Below are 15,000 nucleotides of genomic sequence, written 5' to 3'. Positions count from 1 at the left end.
GGAACGCCCTCCAGAATGCGATCAAACCCAGGAAGCGCAGAAGGCTTCAGGACAGCCGTTGGCTATGACATTCTGTTCCATCATAATGGCTCTAAAGCCCAATGTAATTATGACGGAATAGAACGGCATAACGGTGTTAAAAGTTTAAAAATGTCAGTTCCGTTTATAGATTAAATAATAATGAAGTCTAAATAAATATATATATATACACATTCACTACTTACCCCCAGGAAAACCTTGATTGCCTTAGAGCAGGTTGTGCCAGTGGTACCACAAGGAATGTTCTCAGTAATGACTCTAAAAGTGCTGCTATTTCCAGCCATGCCACAGTGATCCTATATAAATATACAAGCATACAAAATGAGTCCTTGATAACTAGCTTTTCTACTGAAATTGTATAGGATACAACAGGGAACCATACCTGAGCAAGAATATAGTCACAGTCTCCATTAAAGCTGTAGCGTTTTCCATCAAAGGTGATGTAATGACCATCTCCGTACACTGCACATGTTCCTAAGCACGGGTTGCTAGTACACATCCACATACGATTCTTGCAAGTGCTATGAAAAGGATAGATCTTTAATATATATCTTTCTGAATTTTAAGAAAAACAGTGAACACAATACTGAAATCTATTTCTCACAACATAATATCCCATAGGCACCAAAGTAGAAGATTATATAAATAAAAATACAACTATCTTACAAGAAAGGAAACCAGTTTATGAATGAAAGAAACAGTCCATGAATAGCAAAGAAATATTTAATGAAATATAAAAACATAAAACAATGTAAAAATGCAATAAAGTTATACTTGCTAAAATTAAATCTATAAGAGATGATGGGGTAGATTTATTAACAGTCGAGCGGACGTGATTCGCTGTAGCGAATTATGTCCGCTCGAGCTTGCTAAATTCCAAGAGAATACGCTGGCGACATTTAACATTGCACAAGCTTTGCTTGTGCAATGCCTCCCCCCGCTCACTGGCGGCCAATCGGCCGCTAGCAGGAGCTGTCAATCATCCTGATCGTATCTTACGACCGCTGCTTCTTAACTTCCGTTTCAAGCGAGTCTGAAACGTTGGGGCTCCGAAGTAGCATCCGCTGATTAATAAATGGAGCCTGATAGCTCCAAATAGTCGTCTGTCTGGTCAAACAGTAAACGCAACGCATTTCAGAGCCACACCTCTTACTAAAGCATTTTTATTTCTTAACTATTCCTTTTCTGTTTCTAATATTCTAATCTATATGTTTATTGAAATACAATCACTTGGACAAATAAACATACCAAGTATTGCATTTAGTTTTGATTTTCTCTCCCGGCTGGTAACTGGCATCATTGTGGATACATGGGCACTGTTCTTCTTTAATGCAGCCACCTTTTCCATCTGATACTAGGTCATTAGGGCACACACAGCCAGAGACACAATTTTGCGTGTACTGTTGGAACAATGAAATGGGTTTAGATTGAAATAAAAAAAAATGGAAATCAAACAATGCTTTGATTTCATCACTGGCTGAGTTTCACTAATAGTCAAACTCCTAGACAAAGTGTAATGAATACGTTGATTCAAGATGATGCCCTATGCCATTAATAATGGTAATTTTTCTTAAAGGGACAGTCTACACTAAAGATGTTATTGTTTAAAAAGATAGATAACGCCTTTACTACCCATTCCCCAGCTTTGCACAACCAACATTGTTATATTAATATACTTTATAACATTTAAACCTCTAAATATCTGCTTGTTTCTAAGCCACTACAGACAGCCTCTTATCACATGCATTTTTATTTGCTTTTCACAACAGGAGACTGCTAATTCATGCATGCCATATAGATAACATTGCGCTCACGCACGAGGAGTTTTTTTTAAGATTTAACACAACACAGTACTAAATGCAAGTCAATAGATAATAAATAAAAAGTCATGTGATCAGGGGGGCTGTCAGCAGAAGCTTAGATACAAGGTAATTATCACATAGGGAAAAAGTATATTAATATAACAGTGTTGGTTATGCAAAACTGGGGAATGGGTAATAAAGAGATTATCTATCTTTTAAACTAATAAAAATTCTATTGCAGACTGTTCTTTTAAATAGATATTCCTCATGGGCATAGTTTGGCATTAAAAAATAATAGTCTTATTATTTTCATAAGAAAATTCAATAAAGGTAAAGGAATTAGCTTTAGAAACTTAAACAAACTGATAATATGGTTATATAATATGGGTATATATAGATAACTAAAATACTCACGCATTCCATATCCAGAGTCTGGCAACTTTTCTGACACTCTGCTCCTTTGGAGCCAGCAGAGGCATTTTTACAGTCAAAATAAATCATTGGGGAATTGCAGACTGCAGAGGGAATACAAAGAAATTAGTGTCACACAGTAAATTGATAAATTTACAGGAAATAAATACATATTTCTGCAATTAAAATAAAATGCATACAGGTACTACCTATTTTTTTTTGTAGTATTATATTAGTTCACAGAAGTATCCACTTGTAAACTGAGAAATGCCTTTTTTTATATGTAAAGACTCAAATAGACAAATATAGACAAATATAGGAATTACCCCAGTGCCATTTTATGTACAACTATGACATAGTCAAAGAGAAAGATTTTACCTGGCTCTGGAGATCCAATACAACTCAGTTTTCCCAGACTGCAGGTGCTGTGAATAAGTAAAGTATTTGAAAAAGATATAATTAGACACTTTAATTTGTTGTAGTTTTTAAAATAGTAAAGTATAGCTATAGGGTATATATATATATATATATATATATATATATATATATCGCTAATGGTAGATCTATCTGTAATAAATTAATTTAGCGCCAGATGAAGAGAAATCACACAAGCTTCTACTAAGTGGTCTCAAAGGTACAAATGTGTAGTGTAAGGAGTGTCTAAAAGAAGGCTGAAGTGTGATAATATGTAATATAATAGTAGTATCTAATAATGTATACAATGATAAAACATCAGAAAATGCATAATTGGTTGAAAGTATAAATGTATACAAATTACATTCACAAAATATCCAACATTACTACCATTGGTAGATAAAGTGGGTATAGAATATGACTAATATGCGCATAGATAAAAGATAACAGTGCCCAAAACTATAATGTATTCCACCTTTAAAAATAAAAATAGAAATCATATTATAGTCCACCATCAAATAACAATAACTGAAAAATGTCCACCTTGAAGAAAAAACGAGTATACCCAAAGAAAATATGTCAGTAGGATGTGATACAGTCTTAGAATATAATCCCACGCAGTTGCTGAAGGGAGTGTCTACGTGCACAGGGCACTTCCTGAGCTAGCTCCTGCTAGATAGACAGCCAGGTTAACCATATCTGGAGAGAGGTTGCTGGTGTAGAAGACTATAGACGAAAGCTGACAGTGTGAGCAAAGCATCAGCCTGAAAACCATTTATTCAACACAAAATATCACATAAATACACAGATCTGGATTTGATATAAAACATCAGTATTATAGATTTGTTATTACTTTTTGGTGTGGGATTATATTCTAAGACTGTATCACATCATTTGGATCACATCCTATTTACATATTTTCTTTGGGTATACCCATTTTTTCTTCATGGTGGATATTTTAAAATTATTATTATTATTTGATGCGGGACTATAATCACTATTTATAATATACATTCCTCCCAAATAAAGCTGTCTAATGAAATGTAACCACATAATTAACAGACTTTTTTTTATGTAAACAGTGGGGCATACAGAATGTTTGCACATCCTTGTGTGAAACACTAAATGACTTACCTGGTCTGTCTTCAGCCCTCAAGGATAAACATTGGAAATATGTTGTAGCCTATAAGTGTGGGCTATAAGTACTTACCACATTACTCCATTCTCATAGTGCACTTCACTAGAAGAAACAGCAGACCCCTTGTAGTAACATGGGCATTCGGCAACTGGGACGCATTTTCCACTATCATCCATATAGAAGTCCTTACTACAGGTGCAACCATCCACAGGGATAAACTTAATGCTGCAGGTGACGTCTGGCTCACTGAGTGAGCGGCAAGTGGGTTGACAGGTGCTTGTAGAGTAGGTGTAGTTCAGAGTCTTAGGGCAAGTATTCATGTACTTTGCTGTATAGCAAGAAAAACATTTTGTAAGCTGTTTATAATCCCCATTATATTATTGTATTTACATAGGGCCATTATATTGGAAACATTACATGTTTTTATTCATTAGAATGTGTAATTTTAAGGCCAGCAAACCTGTACCTCTGTGTTTAACCACTGTAAAGGTGTTAAACACATAGTAGAAGTACCACTCGGGACTCGCAGAGCACTGCTGGTCCAGAGCATAAACTGCCAATGAGTCAATCAGAAGTGCTAGTCACACAACCAGCAGTGCTTTACGGATTCTAAGCGATAACCCTGCAGGGGTTAAACACATAGAGGTGCATGGTCGTTAGTCCTTAAAGTTCATGCTCTAATCAATTAAAGTATGGTATTTTTCTACTACAGTATAATAACTAGATGCACTCATGTAAGATAGAATGATGATAACATAACAAAATTCTGTCTTTTCTTTGCAAATTTCTGCTTATTTCAAATTTAAAGGAAAGGCTAAATCCTTCAATCATTAAGGGCTAAATTACAATTGGAGCGCTATTTTAATGTGCGCCCGTAAAGAGGCAAATTTAACCAGCCATTACAAGTGGCTGGTTAATGCTCCCGCAAACTCGCAGGAGCACTTTGCGCTTAGTGCAGTTAACCAGAGGTCAGACTTATGGTTAATAAAAAAAAATTGCCTAATTGCCCCCAAAATAAAGTGGACATTTGTTATATATAAATAAAAAATGAGCTTTTTTTTTTTTTTAATAAAAGACTGCACAAAGCAGTTATAAGGTTTAAAGTGAAGGGATGTGATGTGTTTGGAAAAAAAAAACGGCACTGAAAGTGCCTTTGCATAGAGGTGAAACGGGGACTGGGGTTTTAATATAAATATATATGTATGTGCTTATATACATATACATGTATGTGTTAATACGTGTATATACACATATAAACACGTACATATATATGTACATATTCATATACATATATATATTTCTATTCTGCTGAGCGAATTGCCCCCTGTGTTGAGCTAGGTACTTATCTAAGTCTATATTGTCTAACAAGATATCACCTTCTTCATTTTACTAATAAAATCAAATCATTAACAATCACCTACTGTATAAAGCTAACAACGGTAATATTCAACTGCCATTGTGCGTTTTGTAATAAGCAATATAAAAGGTATTTAAATACACTTGGTCACTTACTGCAGACATTGGCTCTCCATCCAGTTAATATGACTCCCTTTGCAGCACAGGCGTGAACATAAGATGATAGGGCAGCACACATACACTCCTCAGTCTTCTCACAGTTACAGGCATCAAACATACAATTCTGTGAAGACATTAAAAAAATGGCACATTTTAGTTGGGCATATAAAAATAGTTTCTTCCCTTTAAATTGAACATCTTCATTACATTAATGCATTTTACCTTTTAAAAATCAGAATTTTCTGTTGTAGAGTATTTTCCTTTTCATATAAATGTTAAATTAGGAGGTATAGAGGCAGGGAGCAAATGCTGCCCCATTGGAATTTTGCTACTATTATCTAAGAAGAAGCAACCACTAGAGTTACTCTTTTGATGGAGAAGTCGAAAAGACCGGGTCATCTGTCGGCCAGGATAATCCAAGGTTTATTCAGATAGGAGACATACAAGTCAAGGTAAACTCCCTGCTATTGACACGTTTCACGCATGCGTACATGTGCTTCATCAGAGATGCTACTCTTTTGATGCCAGTGAGACAATATTCTTGACATTATGAGGGGTCCATGTATGCAACAAGCAACTCTCTTGCTAACCATTACCACTGATATTATGTGTAGGACAATTTTTTACTAGTAAATCCCAGAAATTATTCTGTTAAATTTCACCAGATAAAATGTATCTAAGTATGTGATATTGATTTTATTCTTGCCTCCCAACATCTCTCTGACTCTTGATCTCAATTGGAGATAATTAAACCATTGTGATGAGTCTGTCTGGTCTAACTCGCAGTATTGCTCAAAATATATAAATATAATTTGCTAATTGTGCAATGTCACCCCCTGCTTGTGAGCAACCAATCACGCACAATAGGGGGCTGTCAATCATTCCAAACCGATCGGATCAAGATGATTGCACTCCTCCACCTGAAGTGTTAAGACGGCTGCTACTTAATTAGTGTTTTTAGGCTTGCTATGAGCGAGCCTGAAACATTGTAGCTCCAAAGCTGCTATTGCAGCTTGGTAAATAGGGCCCACTATACTTATATTGAATGGATTATTTTAGAAATATAATAAAGTTGTATTTTACTTACTTTTTGGTAAATGTCTGGAAGCACAGTGCTGTGGCATGCAGCGAAGGGGCCAGTTGGATCAGAAACCAATCCACACCAGTGCTTAGCATATTGTTCTGTAATGTAGAGTTAGGGAACCAATTTAAATCTATTTATATTGTGCTAATTATAATTTTTAAAGTGAATTTTATGTTCAGCCAGCATCCTATTCACATCCATAAATATAACCCAACACATCACAGATCCTAACACACCATTTATGGTAAGTATTAAAGAAATGATCATACAGTCAATAAGATGGAGCATTACATTTTAAATACTTTATACATTTGTCAAAAATGTTATCCCTATCCATGCTATGAACTGTGAATTGTATAGTGTATTCCTCTGTCAATTAAAGCGACAGTAAAGTCAAAATTAAACATAAATGGATTGTACAGAGCATTCTTCCCAGTTTACCTCTACTATAGATTTTGCTCAGTTCTCTTGGTATCCTTTATTAAAGAGTAATCTTAGGTGAGCTCAGGAGCGTGCATGTGTCCTTAACCATCTGGTAGTAGTATTTACAACAATGTTTATAACAACATTATACATAGTTGCAAGGCTGCTGCCATAAACTGCTAAAGACAAGTCCATGTTCCTATCAGCCAAACTAGATTTACTCTTCAATGGAGGATACCAAGTGAACTAAGCAAAATCTAATGGTAGACGAAAATTTGAAAGTTGTTTAAAATTGCACACAATAATAAAAGAAAAAAATCTGAAAACTAAAAGCAATATACTATCAATGTAACATAAATTATGGATGTTGCTAAATTATACTCATTGATTTTCTCACTGATTTGCATCATAATCTCCAATTCTTGGTAATATGATTTGAAGATTGCCCTGGTGAAATTTTTATTTTGAAACTAAAAAAATTGAAATGATTAGTAAGATTGAGAATATGTTTAAAGAAATTCTAAATTCCATTGCTTTCTTTAATGATTCAGATAGAGCATGTAATTCTAAGCAACTTTCTAATTTACTCCTATTATCAATTTTTCTTCGTTCTCTTACTATCTCTTTATTAAAAAAGCAGAAATGTAAACCATAGGAGACTGCCTATTTTTGGTTCAGACCCTGGGTTACGCTTGCTTATTGGTGGCTAAATGTAGCCACCAATAAGCAAGAGCTATCTAGGGTGCTGAAACTAAAATGGGCTGGCTCCTAAGCTTTACATTTCTGCTTTTTAAATAAAGATAGCAAGAGAACAAAGAAAAATTGATAATAGGAGTAAATTAGAACGTTGCTTAAAATTGCATGCTCTATCTGAATCATGAAAGAAAAAAAAATGGGTTTAGTATCCCTTTAACATTTATTTAAATAGTATATTTTATTTGGATGTCTAAATATTTATTACACTAAAATTACATAACAAGTGGTTTGTTCATACCATTTTCTATACTGAGGGCGCATGGGTCTTCATACACATTCTTAATATTAGGACAATTTGCTTGGGTCTTCCAGGTATTGGCAAAGCTTGCTGCTGTTCCTTCAATTACTCCATTGATGGTTTGGAAATCATCTGACTGTTTGTCATTGAAATTTCCACAAAGACCTGAGAAAATTAATCAGTTAGGGGGTATTCTCTAAAAAATTCAAAGCTCAAATAAAGATTAATAAAAAAGAGGACACAAAATGTTCTTACCACAGGTCTTGCTTTTTAATGAGGGGTCTAAGGTCACATACAGTTGCATAAACGGTGTTAATTGAACAGCTAGCCTGACTCCAAGATTAGTCTGAACAACAATGTAGAATGATGATGGTCTGAAGATTGTAACATTGGCTAAAAAAAAAAAAAATTACAGTTAGGACTCATGTCATAGTCAATAATATGTCTATAAATAAGGTTCCATAATAATAAATGAAATGCTATGGGGTCTCAGAACACAGAAGATGTATTTCTTACCAGCAGATATTGGCAACTGTGTGTAGATTCCGTTGATATAAACACTGCCACAGGGTTTGATTCCAACAATCTGTTGGAATTATACAGTAAAATTATATTATTGTGTGTGTAAATAAATATATACATAAACAAAATGTAGAAAAGTGGGCAGATGGAAAAAAAAGATGAATAGTCTATCAGATCTGACAGACAAAAATAAATTGATAGATAGACGAATAGATAGATAGAAGATGATAGATAGATATATAGATAGATAGATAGATGATAGATAGATATATGGATAGATACTAATATTACTAATTAAAGGGCATTGCTTAAGTGTTCAATACTCACGGTTTCACCTCCATTGAGGATGACGGTAGCACTCTTAAGGCAAGTCTCGCTCTCAGAAAGACCACATTTACGAAGTTCAGAGAGAACTGTAAATCCACTATCACTGCAAGACTGCCAAGGTGAAAAAAAAATGTTATACTTAAAAATACTATATACTATATATTGTTATAAATTAACATCCCTTACAACATAGTTATAGCAATCTACTTTTTTGGATGAAAGTCTAAAAGATTGTATCTCCATACCTTAGACAAGACATAGTTACAGTTTCCATGAATATTGTAATGAGTCTGATCATAGGTGGTAATGTGAGATCCTCCCTCTAAGGAACATGATGCTGGGCAAGGCATGTTCTTGCAATTCCACTTTCCTGATGTGCAAAGACTAAACAGAAAAAGAATGCAAATTCTTAAATGCACCACTAGAGGGTAATAGACCGTTATGTTTGGTTTATCAATTATCAGCCATTATTTCATATTGTATGTAACTTTTTATTTTGCATAAATAACTGATAGAGGATTAGATTAACTAACAGCATTTCCATTTCACCAGTCACTCCACCAGTTCAAATATTAATTCATAAAGTCACCCATAAATAAGCAGATTATTGAATCACATGTGTATAATAACATAGGAACTAGAGACAAAAGTCATTAAACTAGCCCAATGCCACAAACAATGTCATTTTATGAGGGGAAAAAATGGAAAATAGCAAGGGACTGATATGCTCAAGATTGTTATCACTGAATAACAATAAATGATTACATATTTCCCTATTAATAATGTTTTGACTGGTATTCTTGATATTTATTTTAACCAGAAGGAACGGAGAAGGCCTTAGCTTTAAAAGATTAAATAGCTTAATTTTATTTACTAATTACTTACTCCCACTTTCTACCAATGATGGCAGCCAAAAGATAAGTTAAATTGCTAATTATTAATCTATAAAAAAAAATGTCAACATGAATGACTTAAAACTAAATAAAAAATACATAGTATACATATGTATATTACTACAGCTGTAACCAAATTAAAAGATCAAATTAAAAAGTATAAAATTAAAAAATGGAAATTGACCATTAAGTGTGCTTCTGACAAGCTATTTACAGATATGTAAAGAAGCCAATTAGATTCCTAATTTAGAAATGCTTATAAAATTATTTGTCTACAGAAATACAGTCTTTAAGGAAGTATTAAAGTACTTTTTTTTCAATGCCTAATATGTATAAACAACCAAGAAGTGTATTGCAAATGACCTACTTAAAAATGTAAATGTTCTAAAATCATTTAAAATTATCACTTTATTAAGGATTTGCAAAACTATGGTAAGATCATGGTGAATTATTTTAATATATAAGCCTTAACTGCAGCCAATTAAAGGGACAAGAAACCCAAAAATGTTCTTTCACGATTTTGACAGATCAAACAATTTTAAACAACTTTCCAATTTACTTCTATTATTTAATTTGCTTCCTTCTCTAGTTATCCTTTGTTGAAAGGTTTATCCCGGAAAACTCAGAAGCAGCAAAGAACCTAGGTTCTAGCTACCGATTGGTGGCTGCATATACATGCCGATTGTCATTGGCTCACCCATGTGTTTAGGCAGCAACCAGTAGTGAATTGCTGCTCATTCAACAAAGCATATCAAGAGAACAAAGAAAAATTGATAATAGGAGAAAATTAGAAAGTTGCCTAAAATTGCCTGCTCTATCTGAATCATGAAAGAAAAAAATTGGGTTTAATATCCCTTTAAGGCAAGTTGTAAATGTGTTTATCCACTGCTCTAAGCAATGCATTAGCTAGTTTAGGTAACGCAGCATTTTATAGAAAACCCAAGTAATATAATTTGCTAAATGGCCTCTCTAGTGAATATTGGACAATTGTTACAGAAAAGGGAGAGCTGTTTAATCTACATTTAATAATATTGTTTGTAGAAAAAAAGCTTCATGGGCTAAAGGATTAGAGTATTGGCCAGATTTGCTTATTATTACCAAACTGAAATTCCTCTTACCAAGTGCTACAAGAGGTGGAGAAAGATGATCCAGGAGCATAGGTTTCACTGTTGAAGGTACAGGAGCACTGTTCAATAGGGACACAGCCTGATTTGTTGATATCATCAAATACAGTCCCTATATGGACAAAGTACAATGACATATTATGCATTTGAAGTTTACACTTAATTGTATGTACATGTAGTAATATAGACAGATAAAATTAGACATTATTAAACCACAATACCTGCAGGGCAAGTGCACCCCTCACGACAATGGTCTTCACAAGTAACTCTTCTCTCTGGGTTTGAGCATGTGTCAGCACAAGGGGAAGCACATTCCTGATATACCATGTTGTAAGGACATTTCAGGGCTGTGGTCAGAGAATTATAAGTTAAAAAACTATAGTATAAACCTAGCTCTTCAATAGACAACAACAGCACACTAGCTTGTTATATGGCAATTTACCAACAGCCTCTTATAGCCCAATGTTGCTTTTCACAGAGAAGACCTTTCCTAAAGTATATCTGTCTGATCCCGCCTAATAATATCCGTCCAGCCCTCAAAATACCAGTCAAAATCAGCATTCACTCACTGTCTGAAGTTTGGTGGTGTGTTGTAAGTAGCAATGTTAACACACTGTATTTGCAAAATGTATACTTCTATTGCATCACTGAGAAACACACATTATGGGCCATGTGCTAAAGTATTATCTAAAGGAATATTAAAGGTGAGAAAAACAATTCAAGGATATGATTGCTTGTATTAAATGGGTTCGATTAATTTAAGATAAACTGGAGCTTTGTTTATTATAAGTATATTAGATTTGTATAGGTTGAACTCAATGGACTTCGGTCTTCTTTCAACCTCATCTACTATGTATGTATATATCCATGGAAAGGGCAAGGGATGTATGGACCCTATTAGTGGTAAGACGGTTACTTCGGGGTCAGAGAGAGAGATTAGAGAGGAAAAGTGAAAGTGGAGAAGTAGATAGAGTTAAGAAAGAATGGACAAAAAAAGATGGGGCTGAAGAGATATAACAGAAGGAAAAAAAGTGTGAAAAGAGAAGATATGGCCTGAGAAAGAAGGGACAGGGCAAAAAGAGAGATTGAAGAGAGGATGGAGTGGAGAAAGATAGTTAAGAGAGATAAGGAAGTAATTATGATGATTGCAAAAATATACAGGCATCCTATGACCTTCCATGACTCTCAGCACATTCTATATTATCTCAGGTCAACAACTTTCTTTTTCTATCCAGCTGTTTTCCCCAGAAACACTAAATGATGTTGAGAACTACTATGCACTTATTTTTTGTCAACTTATTACTGTATTTAGCATTATTTAATTTGTTATGCTATAAAATAAAAACAATATTAGAAATTACTGCACAATAAGGTGTTTCACAATGGTTAAAAATATTCAAAGAGGGGGTGGAGTGTGGGATATTAAAGGGACATTAAACACTAGATTTTTCTTTGCAGAAAAATTTTTTTTTAGATAATCCATTTATATAGTCCATACAGTTTTGTTGTTGTTTTTTTTGTTTGTTTTTTTAAATGAATAGCTTTGCTTATTTTTAAATAACATTGCTCTGATTTTCAGACTCCTAACCAAGCCCCAATGTTTTAGGAGAATACCGACGTATACCTACTCCAGCTTGCTTCTGTTTGTGTAAAGAGACTTTTCATATGCAGAGGAAGGGGGAGGTGGGAGTGTCTGCTATTTCCCACTTGCAGTGGGTGTTCCAGTAACCTTTTAAACAGAGCTAAACTAGAAGCTTCTAAGTAAGTTTTTAAATGGTTTTATACTGGATTTTGTATTCCAGAATCTGTGCATATTACTCTTTATAGTAGTGTCTATTACATGCAGTTATATGAAAATTGGTTTATACTGTCCCTTTAACATTATTGCCTTGCTAGTTGCTTAGGACTTGACATTTTGAGGCCTAATATATGCATATCTCTATATATAATAGTAACTTTTCTTTATAGATGAAATATGTGAAAAGGTTAATATTCTGCATTGGAAAAAAACTAAAATGTTGCAAACTTAAAACATGATTCTTAAGAACATTTCTGATCCAATAAGTAGATACTAAGGGCATGCAGCAGTACATTTATAGAAGGGTAGCTACTACTGTTAAGAACTTCACAGAAATTAAAAAAAAAGACTTACGACACAGGTTTTTGTTTCTCCACTTTTGTGGCACACCTCCAGCATGGGCACACTGTCTGGAGTATTCAGCAAATGTGCTACATAGGCAGATGTCAATGATTTCGCTTTCACATGCACACAGGTCCTGAACACAAGCATCAATGTACGACTGAACACCCATCTTTGAGTGGCATTGTGAAAAGGCAGAACCCAGCAGGATTCTTTCACAGATTTTTTCCTAAAATAAATATATATGTGGTTAGGAAAAAACATGCCCGGGTTTCTTTTGTAGAGATGGAACAAATCTTTAAAACAGTGGTGGAAATCCTGGCCCGCAGACCCTGTAATGCAGGTGGGGTACAAGGGGGGGCACTCCCTGTCCAGTGTATCAGGGCCGGTGGGACACCATAGGGTTGCATCTCCATCTGGAGACCAGTGTCAGGGAGCAGAGGGAGGCTATCTTGCAAGGCCACTCCACTGCAGACCAGACAGCTGGGGGCGGGGTGCCACAGAGAGATCTATACACAATGGACAAGGTTGCTCTGCTGCAGGCCAGACAGTGGGTTGAGGGCCTATAAAAAAATGCTGGTGATCCTAGAAAAAAATGGATCCGCCCCTGCTGTACAGTCATATTTATCAATTAAATGGTTTTATTATACAGTTATAAAATGAATAGAATATATAAATCAGCCTTAATTAATAAGTTGCAAAAACATATTTTAATAAGTATATTGGCAACATCTAGATACCTTATTAAGTAAAAAAAAAAAAATATATTTTATATTTAATGATGCTATTGAAAATACTAAACAAATCTTGTGAAAAGTAGTATGATTAGTATAGTATTAGCTACATTCAAATTTTAAAAAATGTAACCACCACACTTACATAGTCAGTGCAATTACTCTTGGGAGTTGGTGGTGCATCTTGACATTGTTCTGTTGGTCCATCCATCTTCTGGAGGTTTCCAAACTGTGTTGCTGTAATCTGGACACCTAGCAAAATAAATAAAATATTTACTGGTTTCTGATCTTGAAAGAAGGTCAACCTTAAATTTTCTAAACAGCTATTGAGTAATTGTGCTGAGCTTAACTGCCTGATGACAATTTGCTTACATTTTCCTTAGACCCAAATTATAGCGTAGCCTCTGAATGCTGTATTGTCAATTGAAATAATTAATCTCAGGTTTTTTACCCATTTTTTGTCACTGATTGATTTTATAGGAGATTTGCCTAAAAGTAATATTACTAGTTCTAATCACATTTTTCACATTCCAAGAAGTATTGTTTACCATTGGAGATAAACTCATTGTGGATAGAGATGCTGTTGTAGTCTCCACACAATCCACAGGTCTGGTTAGCATATTTTTCATCCAGTTTCAGCTGTAGAAAAACAGAACATTTTTGTAATTCATTAAACTGTAACAATTCATTTCTACTAAGGATAGCTGTAAGAGTATAAACTTACCAAAATACTATCATCATCATTCCACATAAATACCAGGCCAATTTTGGAGCTGACTGTGAGGTAGACTCCATGTTTCTCAATCTGAGTGCTTGAAGCGCTGAATGGCAGTTGCGCTCTGCATTAAGATTAAATAGGTTAGTTTACTTTTATACCAATCAATTTCAACATTTTTTAAAGGTGAAAGTTAAGTTGTTGATATTATTTTAGCCCTCACATTTAACATTATATCAAAGATTAAAATATGTGAAACAAATAGAAAACAATAAATATGAACACTTCATACTTTTACTCACAGTGCTATTATCTTGTATGCAGTTAACTAATTCCATAGCTATATGCTAGAAGGCTACTTAAAATTAGGAGGATGTCAAAATAAATGCACAATTGAATCAATGTAGTAAGACAAAGTAATATCATTTTATAAATGGTCAAACTGAATACATTTGATAATTAATAAGCAAAATGCTATGAAGTGAATAAAAATACAAATGATACTTTATCATGAGGGAAGAATAGAATTAAATTATTGAACAAGCATGCATTAGTATTTGTCCATTATTAATTAAAATTAATTAATTGCAACTATATACTTTTTATTGCTTCATGACATTTCAATAGTGAGAGATACATGGGAGTAGTTACAATAAAAAAAATCTGCTCTAAATGTCTCTAGCAATATATTGTAAGAATGCACTTAAAGAGACAGTAATAAGTCA

At 34.1% G+C, this 15,000-nt stretch overlaps 1 protein-coding gene across 1 annotated transcript in view; it reads right to left on the bottom strand.

Moving 5' to 3' along the window:
* The window catches only part of LOC128636236 (mucin-5B-like), a 69,663-nt gene that overhangs the window by 49,122 nt on the left and 5,541 nt on the right, over nt 1-15,000 (bottom strand). The window contains exons 6-24 of the mRNA XM_053689275.1: nt 14,285-14,399; nt 14,109-14,199; nt 13,706-13,812; nt 12,839-13,055; nt 10,908-11,033; nt 10,681-10,798; nt 8,915-9,053; nt 8,670-8,780; nt 8,337-8,406; nt 8,076-8,213; nt 7,821-7,985; nt 6,407-6,501; nt 5,317-5,443; nt 3,877-4,132; nt 2,631-2,677; nt 2,256-2,356; nt 1,288-1,439; nt 422-560; nt 225-335 (exon numbers count right to left, since the gene is read on the bottom strand). Of these exons, the coding sequence (XP_053545250.1) occupies nt 225-335; nt 422-560; nt 1,288-1,439; nt 2,256-2,356; nt 2,631-2,677; nt 3,877-4,132; nt 5,317-5,443; nt 6,407-6,501; nt 7,821-7,985; nt 8,076-8,213; nt 8,337-8,406; nt 8,670-8,780; nt 8,915-9,053; nt 10,681-10,798; nt 10,908-11,033; nt 12,839-13,055; nt 13,706-13,812; nt 14,109-14,199; nt 14,285-14,399 (2,425 nt within the window). The remainder of the gene's footprint in view (nt 1-224; nt 336-421; nt 561-1,287; nt 1,440-2,255; nt 2,357-2,630; nt 2,678-3,876; nt 4,133-5,316; nt 5,444-6,406; nt 6,502-7,820; nt 7,986-8,075; nt 8,214-8,336; nt 8,407-8,669; nt 8,781-8,914; nt 9,054-10,680; nt 10,799-10,907; nt 11,034-12,838; nt 13,056-13,705; nt 13,813-14,108; nt 14,200-14,284; nt 14,400-15,000) is intronic.

Source organism: Bombina bombina, chromosome 7 (assembly GCF_027579735.1).
Source record: "Bombina bombina isolate aBomBom1 chromosome 7, aBomBom1.pri, whole genome shotgun sequence".
Lineage (NCBI taxonomy): Eukaryota > Metazoa > Chordata > Amphibia > Anura > Bombinatoridae > Bombina > Bombina bombina.
Note: the sequence above shows the minus strand (reverse complement) of the source record. Positions and strands in the feature narration are given on the sequence as shown.